The sequence below is a fragment of the Osmerus mordax genome, chromosome 5, assembly GCF_038355195.1.
Source record: "Osmerus mordax isolate fOsmMor3 chromosome 5, fOsmMor3.pri, whole genome shotgun sequence".
NCBI classification, from domain to species: Eukaryota; Metazoa; Chordata; class Actinopteri; order Osmeriformes; family Osmeridae; genus Osmerus; species Osmerus mordax.
The window spans coordinates 14460809-14477919 of record NC_090054.1 but is presented as its reverse complement, the minus strand read 5'-3'; the positions used below and the strand labels follow the sequence as shown (position 1 = coordinate 14477919).

At 46.1% G+C, this 17111-nt stretch overlaps 1 protein-coding gene across 1 annotated transcript in view; it reads right to left on the bottom strand.

The window, feature by feature from the left end:
* LOC136942904 (protocadherin-15-like) overlaps positions 1–16511 on the bottom strand; it is a 97335-nt gene extending 80824 nt beyond the window's left edge. The window contains 2 exon segments of the mRNA XM_067235951.1: positions 6952–7017; positions 16421–16511. Of these exon segments, the coding sequence (XP_067092052.1) occupies positions 6952–7017; positions 16421–16511 (157 nt within the window).
* Positions 16512–17111: the final 600 nt, after the last annotated feature.

The window sequence follows — 17111 nt, the reverse complement described above, 5'->3', positions numbered from 1 at the left end:
ATTACGGAGAGACAGAAGAGTGTGTGGCATCAGGTCATTTGGAAATGCCTTTCATGTCTTCTGAGCTTTGATGACTGAAGTCCATCCCTAGACTCAAAACATATTCATTAAGATCTGCCCAATACAAATAATCACAATTATTATAACAACCAAGTAAGACAGCTATTTCTAGCTAATAGAACATATTGTAATGTAGTCTGTAATTAAAGAGCAAGCATTTGTTTTAGCTATGAATGGATGTCATTCCCTCGGAATCAAGCTCAACACAAGCCTGATGATGGCACAGACACTGGCTTGCATTTGGATTCATCAAGGGACCGATATGAGGTGTCAATGTGTGTGTGTTTGGCCCGCAGTGCTAAATACCTCGAGTTTCTCACCCAACCCCTTTTAGACACCTATCAACCAGGTGTAAGTAGTGTGAGATTGAGCAAGCCTGCGCATGGAAAATACACACTGACACTGTAGTGTCAATATGATCCTACACCAGACATGAAATGTGAATTGGAAATGATGTACATTACAACACAGGACAGCACGTAGTGTGTGACATCAGCAAACATAAGAGTCTATCTCCAATACAAACAAAACAAAACACCATCACACACACATTCACATGCACACACACACACACACACCAACCAGCTGTCAGGGGACTCACCACAGTGCAACCTCTGCCAGCTAGAAAAATATGATAAGTTACAGCCGCCTTCAACCGAGCGGGAATGTTAACACCAACGTCATCTTAGTGCTCCAAGTGCTTAATAACCTCTAATTACATCTGGTGTAATTTGATCCGCACAAACATCTGTCTGTTTATGCCTTACTGCCAGAGTCAACTGGAGCCACACTGCCTAATGGAAAGAGAGGAACAGCTGTTCCTTACAGTAGGTTATATTTAGAGAAAGAGAGGGAGAAATTGGGCTAGTCTCCCCCCCACAGGAGAAAGCAGGCATAGTGCAAAACGCACACAGTTACAGTCAGCCCTCCTGTTTACGAAAATTATCAAAGTTGTCCCAAGGCATCGTCTTGGATTACTTCTCCTTTCTTTCATTTGGGTCACAAGAACATCATTGGGATAGGCCTTCAATCTACAGCTTGCTTTGATACCATAGTCAGCACTCAGCAGAGTAACTCAAAGTATTAGGACCTGCTAATACTTATATTAACCCTCCAGATGTACATTTTCGAGGGTCCAGATAGTGACCCCTATATCACATCCTCGGCGTGCCAACTTTCAAGCTCTGTAAAGCAGAGTTTATTGTTAAGTCACAGTAAACAAGTTCAAAACCGATTGTATTATGGATAGATATTGTCTCTTACTAAACACTGGTTCTCTGTAATCACATTGCGACCCCGTTGACTAAATCTTCTGAGCTACTGAAAGTGTGTGTATTTTCTTTAGAGTCGAACAATCCAGTCACGCTCTCCGTGAGACAGACAGACTTAAGACAAGCCGACCAAATACTGCTCCAGACAAACATAATCTGAAAGAGAATGGCCTTATGAACATAATCTCTCTCCCTCTCACTCCTTTATCAGTCTCTCATTCCATCTCTTCACATGTCTTTCTCTTTCTCAGAGGGTGGCCGGGTGGATGCCATTAACACTTTCCAGACCTAAGCCACTGCAGCAAAGATCAAGGCATCTGAAGCCGGCCTCCGGTAGCACACCTTGAGCCTCATCTTGGCAATGATGAGGGTCTTAACGATGCCCCAGCAGCATACGCTACCTTGCTACTGCACTCTCCCTGCTTGTTACCACTGTCTAAATCAAGGGCACATGAGCTCTACCTCGCATGCCTTCCACATTAGCAGACTCGGGCGTCCTGAAGTGCCTCTGTACCCAGCCTGAGGGCAACACCGTGACTGTAGGGTCACGGTTCTGGGTCTTAGAGCCCAAATGAGAGAATTCAGCTAACATGGGTAGTTTGACAATAGAGGAAAAAGCATCCTCTCAACTTGTGATGATACGCAAGTGGGAGTAGATGGAGATTGAATCTGCTCACACTGTTTATGTATTTGTGTGGGTGTGCAGAAGGTTATTTTAAATATTACTTTGTCTGCTCGCATCAATCACTTTGCACTATGATATAATCTTCTTTCATGATATAATTGAGAGAGCGGACTGCAGTGAAGTCGCACCATTAGGCTTTATACATTGTTCTGAAAAACCAAATGTCCAGGTCAATGAGTATCAAGAGGAAAATGAAATTGACCAATCCCTTTAATGTAGAGTATGAGCATTACAGCCATGGGTAATCTCTGCAATGTGTTGGAAATTAATTGGTGGTGAAGAAGCCATTTCATTATCAACTGAGAATGCAAATCATGAGCTAATGGACCAACACAACCGAAACCTAATCTGTTAAAAGCGGCCCACCCCGTCCACAGCATGTGAACTTGTAGAGCACATAAGACAAATATTCACAGAGAGAGCAGTAGACACTTCCCAGGAAACTACCAAACAGGGAGATGTTATACTAAAAGAACCCCCAAGGTTTACCATGAGAGTAGTTTATACAAAATGACATATAGCCTTGAAAGTTGGACAACCGTAAACAAACGTGACAATCTCCCTCCCTCACGGGCAGACAACTGAATAATGCAGTGTGGGTTTAGAATGCCAGCATCAACTCTTTTTTCGCCTTTTTTCAAGTGTTAAAATAGTAGGGAATAGAAACAGTAAGTAAGCATATTTAGGTGGATAGTTCAATGACAGCTCAGGCCGTGAATATCTCAATTTCCTTTACAGTATATTGTGGTGATAGAGGGTTTTCATCTGATGTAAGGTGGATGAAAATCAAGATACAGTGCAGTGCTGAACTTCAAAGGTCTCTCCTGCTCCTTAATGAGGGCAAACACAGAGGCGCAGTCATTTACCACAGCAACACAACTAATTAGACTGACCATTTATCTCAACACAATACTTTAATTGCAGTCTTTATTCACACATCAAAAGCACAAAATGTGTCCTTGTGTACAGAGAACAACAACAGTAAGACTAATAATTCTCTAATTAGTTGGAGACAAAGTGAAATGTGTAAACTGCTTGGTTCTGGTTTTGTTTGTTTTGTATTCCAGTGACAAAGGATCTAGTGATAGCTCAGAATACATTCACTGATTGATTATTTAAAAAACAAACGTGAAATTGTACCATGAAATAAAAATTAATCAGTCGCTCTTTATACAACACAGCTACACAGATGCAAACATACTCCCAAAAAGCACTTCAAAAACGACCAACAGGTGCATTGTGGCTGAATCACTCGGACTGTCCAATACTGCTCTCTACCTCACTCCTCTCATCCCCTTCCTCACTTTCTATTTATCTTTATCTATCTCTAATCCAGAGGAGTGGCAGGTGTTGGATACTAATCCTGGCTTCCCAGCCACACTCTAATTACATATTGCTAGCCTTGCAATCATTTCAGCTAACCACATACACCTGCCCCAACCCCCCCACCCCCCACCCCCTTAGGCAGAACAGAGAGGACACAAGAAACAAGAGGACAGGAGAAAAGGACAAGAAAAGAGAAGAGGGAGAGGAGCGGTATGGAGGAGGAGGGGAAGGAGTGTACTGGAGAGACCCTGACAATGGATAAATGGCATTTAAAATCAACACCTTCTATTCTGGCTGTTTGCTTCAATTTCAGCTTTGTCAGTTTCCTTAGGTGTGCTCGTCTCTGGCATGGCTTTCTAAAGCCTGACATGAGTGCCTAAAAAGAGAGACTGCAATGCCCACAGATAACAGCTTACAGAACAGACTTAGCTCTGCTAAGCTATCATTCATCCCAGTAAGGCCAGGTGGCTGTGTCCTACGCCCTGGTGTAGTGTGTTGAACCCTTGTATCGAATTGATTGTAGCTAGTTCGAATGTTGACTATAAAACCCTGTTGTTGACCATGCAGTCAGGTAGCCTACTTGTTTAACCTGGCACTGAGATGGAGATTGAAACAACTTATGTGGGTTTTTAAACGGCACCTTTTGAATAAAAACCCCTCAGCTACTAGGCTTCCTCATTTTTCTTTTCAATTTCCAGGAAGGTGTCGCTCAATATGCATGAGGAAGAAGGATCTTCACACGCCCCGGGCCTCGCATGATACAAATCAGGAATTTGCAAGTGACAAGATAAGAGGTAGGAAACTGCCTTCCACTTTATGGATGGGCTTATTTGCTTCTGCTGTTGTTGGAGTGGTTCTGTCAATAAGCTGTCTTACCTTTCCAGTTCTACCCCTCCCTCTGCCCACCCCACCCTGTCTCTCTTTCCCTTACAGCACCTCTGTTCGTCTGGGTCTGTCTGGCTCTCCATGTACCTTCCATACAATCCTTTCCACCAATATGAAAATATGTTTTCGACATCGTTAACTTCATTGATAAATGCAATGTTGACAGAGCAAGTAAATAGCTCTGCTGTGCAAAACGAATACGCGTACAGTATGTCAGGTGGATCTTCATTGGCGCAATGATGTTCTGTGCTGGCTGCCTCTACGTTCGTCAGAGAGACTGCTAAGGCACCAGAGGCTAGCCCCCCCTTTCCCGTCCTCCACGCGCCCCACTCCTACTCTGCCCCCCCCCCCCCCCTCCTCCTCAGCTGCTACTCTCACCGAGCAGAACCCCCACGGACACACGGCCACACAACTGAGATGGAGGAGGGGGAAAAAAAAGGCCAAAGAACTCCGATACCGCCTGGAGAAAAAAACGACATCCCTGGAGTCATCGAACCATCAACGGATTTGTTTAATCTGCTTTGACGGGTTTCAGCCCCATCTCATATCCATCTCTCGATACACCTCAGTCATAAGATACTGTAAACATCCTGATGCCAATCTCTTCTGCGTCCACGATTATCACCTCTATGATTTATTATTAAATGCATGACAGTATCCCATTCAATAGGTCTGTCCCAGGTGTTCTGCTATCTTGCCTGGTTATTTTTATCCTAGTTATACCAAGTACTGTACCAAGGTGTAAAATGTTGATGGAAGTATTTGTAATTTACTGGAATTCATAAGAATTAATGCATTTTGTGATTATCTGCAAATACTGTAATATATCCATGTAATAGCATTTAACAGAGCATACTACAGCCTATCAAGCTACAACATATTTCTGTATGACAACTAAAAATACTGTAGCTAAGTAGCACAACCATTAGCTAGCTACTTAAGTATGTCATTGACTAAACAATGTAATAAATCAACTGGAATGCTCCATTTCCGGATCAATTAAGTGAAGCAAAATGCTAGAATAGAGATATGTCTGGATGACCAGGTGAACTATAGTCCCATTAATAATTGAACAAAAGCACTCCCTTTGTAAACTGTAGAACTTCTGGGGAACATTGGTCAATGATGCTGCTCACTCGCTTCTCATCTCCACCGGGCTCCAAGTATTTCCCCCTCAGAGACAAGGATGGCACCCTCTCTCCGCGCCCAAGAACAAACACAGAAAGATTGGTGAACACCCTGTTCGCTCCGTTCCTCCCAGCCGGAGGCAAACTAATGGAAAAGTGAACGCAGGAAGAGATGGAATCATATTATGTTTCATTTGTGTGGCGTCTGTGTGACAGGAAGAAGGAATGGAGCACATTTAGAAGGATAATTGCGTTGGTCAATAATGACTGGTTGCCGTTTCTACATTCCATTACAGGAAGACGGGGTAGGGCGTTTTCATCTCCCAGAGATAAATAAAGGGACACAGGGCCAGGAGAGCCCCATATCCCAGGTAAATGAGTGTTCTCTGAGGAAGATTAGCACAAATCCCTCAGGCAGGCGGCGTCCAAGTTTTCTGATGCAAACCTGGCTGCCTATATCACATGCATTTTTGCCAGCAATCGATCAAGGGCCAAGTCACGGTCCTTGATGACTACACACACCGCCATATGTACACGCAGATTCACACACGAGTGCCCGAGCACGCGTGACCACGCACTCCGTTCAGTGTGCATCCGCCCGATGAAGAGTATGGACGTACGGTAGCACTTGATGTAAACAAGAGATATCTATCTTTCTTGAGAGCTGCTCATTAGGTGTGTTAACCTGCAGTGCTGATACCTGCAGGGGAGCTCTGGAGGAGACACGGGGCCGTTTCATGGCCGAAGACACCCTCATCTACCTCCTTTCTACAGCACAGTCTCCTGACAAGCTAGCAGTAACGAGCATCTCTCTCGCAGATTCAAACACACATGGCTGAAGACGCCTTCATCTACCTCCTTTCTACAGCACAGTCTCCTGACAAGCTAGCAGTCACGAGCATCTCTCTCACAGATTCAAACACACACAGAAACACAGAAACACAAACCATAGACGTGCAAACACTTAACACACTTTCTCTCAGGCGTGTCGGTAGAACCAACAGTACGGTTCTTCCGTCAATGCTCAGCCCAGACGACCACCAGAGGCCCAGCGTAGCACACAGACACAGCAATGATGTGGTCTGTGTAGCACAGACTTCTGGGTAACGGAGTTGCCACTTAAGCTTTCCCTCAAAAGGAAATCACATATTCATGCAGTGTGACTATTACAAACACCATCTGTACAGCTCCATACACAGCACCGCAGCACCATCACACCCTGGGATGTCCCACACGCTTGAGCACACACACACACACACACACACATACACACACACACCCCCTTCAGAATTCAGCATGGATTTCAATAGGTGGTCTTACATTTACATTTTACATTTAGTCATTTAGCAGACGCTCTTATCCAGAGCGACTTACAGTAAGTACAGGGACATTCCCCCGAGGTGAAGTGCCTTGCCCAAGGACGCACTATCATTTTGCACGACCGGGGAATCAAACCAGCAACCTTCTGATTACTAGCCCGATTCCCTAACCGCTCAGCCACCTGACTCTTGCGCGTCTTTCACTTCACTGCATCGCGTCGTGTTAGCTAGTGAACAGCAGTCTGCGCGGAGCGGGTGAGAGGAAGTCCAGTACGTACCGTTGGGGCTTTCCTCATCGATGGTCACTATGGTGGCAGGGGGGCCATTCCTGGACAGCTTGCACTCTGTGTGGTAGAGAGAGAGAGAGAGAGAGAGAGAGAGAGAGAGAGAGAGAGAGAGAGAGAGAGAGAGAGAGAGAGAGAGAGAGAGAGAGAGAGAGAGAGAGAGAGAGAGAGAGAGAGAGCAGGACAAGGACAGGAGAGAGAGAGCACAAAAGGCTTCTTAGAACTAGCAAATGGCTTCCTGCTACAACGTGTTACAATTTTAAAATAGCTTGTGTATGAGTTTTTAGCAGCTTATATCAAATAATGTTTAGAGATGTATATGAATATAAGTACCTAAATGCAAGTTTAAGTTCACAAGATACATCTAATAGCTTGAAATCACATGATTCTTGGATTCTAAATAGAAATTCTAAATTCATGACTTAAAATGGGAATATTTCTTCCCACCCCCTGTCCTGTCTCCAGGGCTTTATCCACTGTTTGTTTTATCAGATGTTGACATAAGCTGCCATGATGGGTGTTATGTTGTTACGTATTGGTGACATGGAGGCGCCAATGACTGTTGAAGGGTGGCAGGTGGGTGGGTGACTGAGTGTGGCCATCTTGTGCCACCTGACAGCCATATGGGATGACATTAGCGAGGCGGACACCGAGACAAGCACCACAGATGGAGGGCAGCTACCACAAGACACTGAGACGAAAGGCAATGAAAGCCTAGACCTCTGACTGGTAGAGGGTTGAAAGGTTCTGAGAGGCATTATGCTCCATCAGTGTGTGAGGATCAGGTGTTTGTGCGTGTGGGTGTGTATGTGCACGTATGTGTCAAAGAGATATGAGCGGTCGAGACAGAGACACAGACAGACAGAAGGAAGAAATTGCAATACAAAATTGAATAGACAAGATAAGATATAGAGAGAAAGAAAAGAGAAGAGAAGACAAGGAGGAGAGAGAGGAAAAGGTACTGTTTATCCTCTTACCCTCGTACTTCCAGTCTGGAGGGGGTCAGAGTTAGTGGTGCCGGCGGAAAGCAGAACAGAAGGGATGGAAGAAAGTAATAGCGTGAAATTGTTGTTCTGGAGAGAGGTTTGATGTTAGAAAAGGGAGGAAGAAATCTCCGAGGACTAAGGGCAAGGGGAGAGGAGGAAGATAGGGAGGAGAGAAAGGAGAGGGAGAGGGGTATTCCACCGGGTACACACAGAGAGTGCACTGTGAACAGTTAGCAGTTCAGCCGACATGACAGTCGAAACTCTCTTCTCTGCAGGCAGCTGTGGAGTGACATTATTTAGCAAGGATGAACACTATCTTACTGAATTACAGTTCATAATCCCATAGTGAAGACAGCTGAGTGTTTCCTATTCTCACATGTTCCTTTCAGTATGAACCCATGCCCGGAATGGAAAAGTATGGACTCCCCATCAGGAACCAGGAGAGCTTTTTTTTAAATGGGCAGGGCTGTGTGGAGTGCATAAATTGAAAAAGAAACAGAACATTGGGCACAAAAGGTAAATCGAATTACAGCCACTGATGTGACACACAAACAAACACACACGCGCACACACAGTGCACACACACACACACACACACACACAGACATTAAACAGTAGGTCATTTAGCCTCAAGTGTCCCTATCAAGGCCACGTTTACAAACACGCGCAGCCTGTTGCCCAGCTGTGGTGTCTTTTTACCCTGCATGTCCTCAGGCAGGGACAGAGTAGTCGGACACCGACACCCTGTCACCCGGCACCCTGTCACCAGGCACGCTGTCACCAGGCACCCTGTCACCAGGCACCACCCAGCCCCTCCCTCTCAGGTTCCCCACTGACCGTATGCTGCGTGGCTCCACTTATGTAACCAAACACTTGTCTCTAGGTGTGAACGAGAGGCTACTGTTTCTTTCAAATATGCATGGTCCCCAGCCTCTCCAGTAATGCAGGTTATGAAGTGCACATTAATCAGTAATACAACCTAAGGGTGTCAGAATTAGGCTGTGGTATTAATTAGAGCTTCTTCCACAGCACAGGTACGGATCATAATTAGAGAAGAAGTAGGATTGGAAACCCAAGGCAAAAATCTCTCATGTAATTAATTCTTCCCATTTCTGTTTGTATCAAAACACAGGGGAAAATGTGTGTAACTTATCTTTATGGCTTCCTTTTGTTTGTGTTACGATTCATGTGGTTGAACTACATGTGCAATGACAACGTGTGTGTTTCAAGTCATGTTGAGCCTTTGCTTGCAGTGTAGGTGGTTTCCAGCGTGTAGGAACTGCAACATAGTCAATGTCACAGTGTTTTGCTGCAATTATAGATGCATATATCTGCCTGCGATGCAGAGAAAGCAAGGTGTTCTTTGATACTGACAACAGGAGGATATATCAAGTGGGTCAGACCCAACAACCTGTGGCATAAACAAAGCAGAACATAAACCTGAGAATGCAGATCAGCTGTGAGGAGCTACACATAGTATCAGAGAGAGAGATTGTGTGCGAGTGTGTAGGCAAGGGTTTTGGAATCCTAACCGCTGTTTTCTGTGAAATCCCACAACGATCACAGGAAGTATTTTCCTGTGTGTGTGTGTGTGTGTGTGTGAGTGCAAAGTGTTTGTCTGTCTGACTGTCTGTCTGTCTGTCTGTGTGTGTGTGTGTATGTGTGTAGAAATGTCAAAGGGCTTTTTGGAGTAGAGAAGGCAGTCATGCAGGGAGGAAGAACAATGCATGGTGTTGCACTGCTAATGGTCCCCTATTGAGATCACAGCTCACACTGTAGAGGAGGAACAGCAACAACAAAAAACTCACACGCACACACACAAATACAGACACTCGCACAAGCAGACAACCCCATCAGCTCAAAGCGCGCGGCATACAGAGACACATGTTGACTACAAATCCAAAGAGAAGCACCTCGTCATGTTTCAGCAGCGTGTGGATGTTTATCTGTTTGTTTCTGACATTTCCCATAGAGGCACTGTCCCTCTGGGAAGGCCTCATGCAGTTATGAGAGAGAATTTTTGAGATGGTTCTCTACTGCTTCCCCCCATTGCTCCCCTCAAGCACTGAGCTCATAGGAGTAAACACTGCTTAGTCATGCTAAAATGCCCAAACACCACACTCCCCAGGTTGGTAAGGCATTATTAAACCTACTATTAATACACACAAACACACGCGCCCAAAGCAAAGCAGCTTACAGACTTATTCACTTATCTAGTAGACCAGGGCCAAACCTAAAAAGATAACTTGGACTTAGGAGGCATGTAGTGGGTTAACTTGGTTTTAGAGGCAGAGTTGTAGGAGACCATAGAAATGACATTGCACTTTGTGGCAGTGTACATTGAAAGGACATATAAGACAACCAAGTGTGCTGTAATAGTGTAACTGTGCACACACAGTACAAAAGAGGGACACAGGCTGTCCTGGGAAAGATAGAAGAAAGAGAGGAAGGGGGGAGGGGGTATGTTGGAGAATGCACACAACATACAAATCTGTACACATACACACAGGCAAGGAGGCACATGGAAAAGCAGTCACACACAAACAATGCACATACAGTATAACACAAATATCAAAAATGGAATGTTGGGAGCAATTGTATAGAGTTATTACCAGACTAAATCAATACATAAGAGCACTGCAGAAGGAGGCATGCTGGGGAAAAGCCATGCTTTATGTGACCATTCCTCTGAACAGAGGACTGCATAGCACTGCATGGAAACGCTTTGTTCTACAAGGCCCCACAATGCCAAACCGAAATATTATGCTACAATTACACTTGAAAACAGTAACCCCCCCCTCCTCTGGCCGACATGGGTGCTTCAGTGTGGGTCCCTATAGGCAGGCTTATGAGCAGGAAATACATCCATTTCATGTTTTAATTGACCAAAACATGCTTACTCCCTAGTCGATCAGCAGTCCTCTACTGGTGTACTGTGCTGGTGTCCCAGCGTTCTGGAGGCATTAGCTAATGGTTACTTAGCAAGACAACAAAGATTGTAAGAAGGCAAAACCCGTGGATTTCCACTCTCCGGCAGTGCCGCTGTACGAAAGGCCCCTCGTTAGTGAGTTCTGTGAAGGTCTGGACTAAAAGAGCACCATGCAGTACAGCCATAATTTCCTTAACAAGCAGCCAACGCGTCTCTTACGCATCAGACAGCGAAGGGGCAGGCTCCTGGGGGCGAGGGCTCGGCTGAAGGAGGCTTGGACTGAATGGAGAGCTAGTCTCCACTCTCTCGCGTTGCATCAGCCTGCTCCATTACCATGGCTGATTGAGCACAGGGCATTCGCTCCTCAACATGAAGCGGCAGGCTGCTTTTTGTGTCCCTCCGAGGGGAGCCTGGCTCGTCTGATGGTGCTATCTCTCCTTGTTCCCAGCAGTGGATGCCAAAGGAGGGGAAGAGGGAAAGGCATCAGGCTAACAAAAGCAACACTCCATCGCTAATTGGTAATCAAGGCACTCCTCTGCTTCAGCAGGCTAATCCTAACACAATCTAAATATTCTCATTTGAACCTCTTGGTGATTTGCTTTCATTACAGGAGATCATCCAACAGTCCTAATCACCAATTCAAACTCCTCGAGCTACGAAACTTCAATTGAACATGTTTATTGGTTTCTCTAAACCCCCCAAAATGTAAGATGGATGTCAAGAGAAGATTTCTTTTTAACAAGATATGGCTTTATGTTGCATAAGGACCTTTTGTTGCACACTGTGGTCGGCCATCTTTCACCTAAATTGGCCTGGGAAATGGCCTGGCACCCAGCTCGAACACTCTGAGGAAACCCTTCAACAGGACCACAGCCCAACCTACCCCTGTTGTGGATTGCCCCAGACAGACAGGGCCTTAGCCAGACACCCTGAAAGAGCAATGGAGAGTAAAGTAAACCTCTCCTCTCGCTCGAGATAAATGTCTCAGTCTCAGCTCAAGCACAAGGTCCTTCCACTCATAAAGACTTTAATAGCTCCATATGCAGCCATAAATACCCCTGCCCTTTATATAAATATCAAACCTGGGTGACAGCGAGGGGGAGAACCCTGGGGGGGAGAGCCTCTCTCACGGGCCGAGACTCTCCAGGCAGTAACACAGCCTGATGGACTACAACAGAGGTGACACGGACACAAGCAGACAGGGCCACCAAGCCGGGGATTTCATCATCCTCCACTTAAAGTGTGCAGGGTCAAAGGTTATGGTATTGGGAGCTGTCCATGGTGCTGTAGGGGACTCTGAACACACAAGGATGCCATTTCCTTTCCCCAGGTAGGGCAGGTTTACTGCATTGGCATGAAGTGTGACGCCTGAGGTCTGAAGTGCACCCTGGGACGGCGCCAGCGGAGGTGGTTGCCGGGTTGAGAGGCACAGGGCGCCTGTCCAACGTCTCACATCACTGGTTAATGGGAGGTCACAGGGAAAAGTCAGTATGAAAAAAGAGGAACGCACTGTTTATACATCCCAGAAGGGAGGAGGGATACTTCACTGGAGGTGTGGAGGGCAGCACAGCCCTGCCAAGAATTCAGCCCCCTCTTCAACTTAGCATCACTCTGGAGTCCAAGGTCTTGTGGAACCAAAGCCAAAGCCTGAAGCCCTTAGTTAAGTGCAGTGTGGAGGGTATGTGGGGAAAGTAAGGACGCTCTATGATGTCACCCCCCCCCCCTCCCCACCACCACCACCACACATTCTTCCCAAAGCACAATTAGAGAGCTCAAACCAGAGGTTTCCCCAACAGAAAGAAACTCTCCGGCAAAGTAAAACATCTCACCTTAGGACATGAAATAAGCAGCAGCATGGTACTCTTGATGATGGGCAACTCATACTTTGTCGAAACACAGAATTCCTCCTCTTTCTCCTCTGCTCCTGCACCTCCCACTCACCTCAAGAGGAAAGCAGTCAAATCGATTGCAAGAAAGGATTTGCTTCAAAACACCTTTAGGTCTGCCTTTAACCCTGCCACCTCTGCACACGTATACATGCTGGGAAAAGCTGTGTGTGGGGGTGAAGGGGGACATGTGTGAGTGTGTGTGTGTGTGTGTGCAGGTCTGGTGGAAAAGGCAGAGAGAAAGGTGAAGGCGTGTCAGAGCGGCCGACGCTAATCCCTGTTCAGTAACTGATGAGGATAAAGAAGAGAGGGGGGGGGTCATAGGAGTATAATCCCCTCCCTTTTAAACCCTTTCTCTTTCCACCCCGTCCTCATTCCTATCTAGGGGGGAGCGGGAGATGCGTGTGTGCGGTGGTGGTGGTAGTGGTGGGGGCAGTAACAGGGGGAGAGAGATGCAATCACACAGCAGGTGAACTGCTGCGAGGTCAAGCTGCTCCCCTGGAGCAGGCCAGAGGTCCAGGAGGAGGTCCGGACCCGGCCTCACCAGGCCCCTGACGGCACCATGCCCTCCTGGCCCAAACAGAGCCTGATTACAGCCTGCTGGGAGGCCGGATTAAAACATCCATCCGCTCCTTTGCTTTCCACCCCCCCTGGGCTGCAGCAGCCAGACAGTCTGCACATCTGGCCAATAATCAGTCAAAGCCCCGAAATAGACAAACAATTGTGCCTTGAGACTGGGAGAGGGAGAAAGAGAGAGATGAAGAGAGAGGGGGAAAAAGAATGAGAGAGACCGATATGCACCCACCCACAACAGGAGAGTGCGCGTGAACACGCAAACACACCTAGACACACCAACGAACAACGTCTGCCAGAGGGTTTGGGATGGATAATATCTATGTGTCCTTTTCCAGATGGAGGGATGACCTTTCATTGACCTTTGTTAGACTGGGATGTGGGCGGCCTCTCAGGGAGGAGAGATGGACAAGCCGCATCTGCAAAGTTGGAGGAGAACAGAGAGCTGAAAGGCTCACACGCAGACACATCGACTGACCCAGCTAAGGACTAGCACGGCAGTCTAGACGATGGCTCATGAAGAAAGGATTGAGCGAATGGAATGGACGCATGAAATGGGGAGAGAGAAAGAGACCCAGAGACAAAGAGAGAGAGGTGTAACCGAGTTGATGTCCACTATTTACTATCATATTTCACATTTCTTAGATGAATCCATTCCGCATTTTAACAATAAACCTCTTCATCTACATTGTTTCACCATCAAGCCCAGTAGGTTAGGTATCTAACAGTTAGAGAATAAACCGTCAGTCAGAGCAGGGGGCACATTGAGATAGACAGTGCAGAGAGATTTATGGAAGAGAGGAGGTTGAGAGGGAGGTAAAGAATACGTACTGAAATCAAGATCCTCCCTAGGTGACACTGGACACACACAAACACTCAGTCTCTGGCATTCCTCCACAGTGGCTAACTCCCAATGATCAAATCAGGGTTCATTTGCAAGCATTGTAACTAGCAGTAATGTCCACCTGTTCCCTATATAATTATCTGTGTCTGCATTGATTCAAATTACAGAGTGCGGCCGTGTGCTAATCAGTGGGAAGAAAACTCCTTTATGACGCAGACCCAAGTCACAGCATAGAGAATCCGCTGAAAGGAGAGAGAGAGAGAGAGGGAGAGGGACACAGAGAGAGAGAGAGAGAGAGAGAGAGAGAGAGAGAGAGAGAGAGAGAGAGAAAGAGAGAGAGAGAGAGAGAGAGAGAGAGAGAGAGAGAGAGAGAGAGAGAGAGAGAGAGAGAGAGCAGGACAAGGACAGGAAATGCAGCCATGCATCACATTGAGACCTTCCTCACTACTCAAGACAGGCTATGAAGATATGAGAGCTATGTTATCCCATGAGTTTCATTAGAAACTGGGGATGAGAGGAAACACAGCTGTGCTGATCTGTGGTAGCACTGGATAGTAGATTACTACTTGGATATCTAGGTCCTGGTTGGACATTTCTATCGTCAAACTAAACCCAGCGACCTACATTCCCTAACAGTCTGAAAGAGGACAAGAGGACAGGCTTGTTCTGGTAGCAATAAAAAACCTATTATAGCAGCCGGTGGTACCGTTAAGCCTCTTCAATTATGTAAATAACAGAGCACAAGCAGAACTCAGACATGCACTAGCACACATGCACATGCACTAGCACACATGCACATGCAAGCACGTACACAGAGGTTCCACAATGCTTTAGCTTACAAACAGGACTTAACTCTGAGTTGCTTTTATCACAAACAAACTTAGGGATCAAGTTTTCTTTAAAATGGAATTACCTTATTCTCAAGGTGACTGAACCTAATTAACAAGCTGGTTTGTATGCCAGCCAGCCAACCCCCCCACCCCCACCCTATAAAGCTCTGAAAATATAGAGGCTTTAAAAGCTTCACACCTAAACTGAGGTTCTCCAAGGTAAGCCATACTGGGACATCCAAAGCGGTAGTGGAAAAATGTCTGTTCAGCTAAGACATTGGAACCCTGTGCTTTTCAGTCAGTGGTTTTCTCACTCAACATGAACACACATATCTGTTCATATGCTGAGAGCAGCAGACACAGAGTGGATCCCGAAGAAGCCTTTCACCCACAATGCACCCTTTTCACCTTCAGGAGATCACTCAACACCTCATGGTCTTTATTTAGAGCTACAATAAAGACGATAACTACGCCGCCACGCCAACTTTCATTCGGAGACGTTCCCTGATCTGAAACCATGTCGACAACCAAGCCATCTTCCTGTCAACCCACGCTGCAGTGTAATAATCTGAAAATCAACCAATCAAAAGAAATACTGTATGCAGGCATGAGGGAGACAGGGAAAATAAGCGACGTTTCCATGATACCAAACCACGCACATGAAACCATATCAAAAAGTGTACAGTAATACAGCGAGACCCAGTCCTGTCACGTAGCCAGTACTGGACACAGCCCGGTTGACTAGGACCTCAGCGCTCTCTATTTACTGACTTTTTACTAACATGAGACAGAAGATAAAGACCCACTGCTGGGAGTACCGGGATTCCCTTGGTACTTTCAGTACTTTTACATAAAACTACAGGGTGAATCCTCTTAGTAGGACTATTCATCTAGATGTCTGGATGATCTGGATGTATGAACTCATAATGGCCTTGCAGTGGTAATATGCAATGTGGGTGGTAGGATTCTTGGTGAGTGGGGGGCTTTACTGTAAGTGCTACACGCTTTAACATCATCCAGAGTATCTCTAATGCCCATGCGAGAAAGACATTATTGCTATCTTCCCCCGTGTATTAAATAAAATTGATTCCCCTTGACCTTCCAATTGGAACGGTTATAAATGCTTGGCAGGGCTACAACTTCTGCATCAACCCTTACCCATCTATCACAGCTCTATAGACTCCATGGACTGTTATCAAGAAATACAATTAATATGACCCTTAGCTTTAACCCCTCGGGTAAAGACCCAGGAACACAGTACAGAACATGCAGAAGAACATCGAAAAACCCTCAAATGTTCTCAGAGAACCTCACTACATCCCAAGACGAGTTACAGTTACAGTAATAACTTTTGGAAAAGTTTGAATTTCAATATTGACGTTTCGGTCACATTTAAGTCCAGTGTTTGAATGTACCTTCGGTATTCTGCCCCAGGCTGCAGGAGAGCAGCCCCAGGATGGCCATGCCTGTCCCCAGCCATCTGAAGAGACACCACCCCTGTCGCATCTTCTGTCAAGCCTTACTGCCTGCCCGCCTGGGAGAGAGAGACAGAGAGAAGGAAATAGAGAAAGTAAGAGAGAAATATATATATATATATGGAGAGAGAGAGAGAGACAGAGAGAGAGAGAGAGAGAGAGAGAGAGAGAGAGAGGGGGAGGGAGAGACCACAGTTAACAGGCTTGGGTTACTCTTCAGCTTCAATGTTGCTTATATGCACTGAAACATATACGAAAACCACGTGTAGAGACCTACACATTCACACACACACAGGCAAACCAACACCGTTGTTTTTGAGAGTAGATACAAGGTCTCTTTAAAAGGCATCAATCCCAATCCTAGAGAGAACAACACAATGAGAGTACAGCCACCGTATGCGTTTGTACATTAGGGTTTGTACGAGGTTGTAAAGCGCAGTGGGAAACACATCTTATTTTCAAGGAAGACTGGAGAACTGAAGACTTCTAGCTTCTGTCTGAGAGGAGTTGGCACTGTTACCTTCCACAGAAGGCTTATTCTGGGAGCTGGTGATAAGCTGCAGCTGGCCTTCTGTGTGGCAGGACCAGAGGCCATGCACACCAGCTGAACCATATCAAGCACGTTGGACAG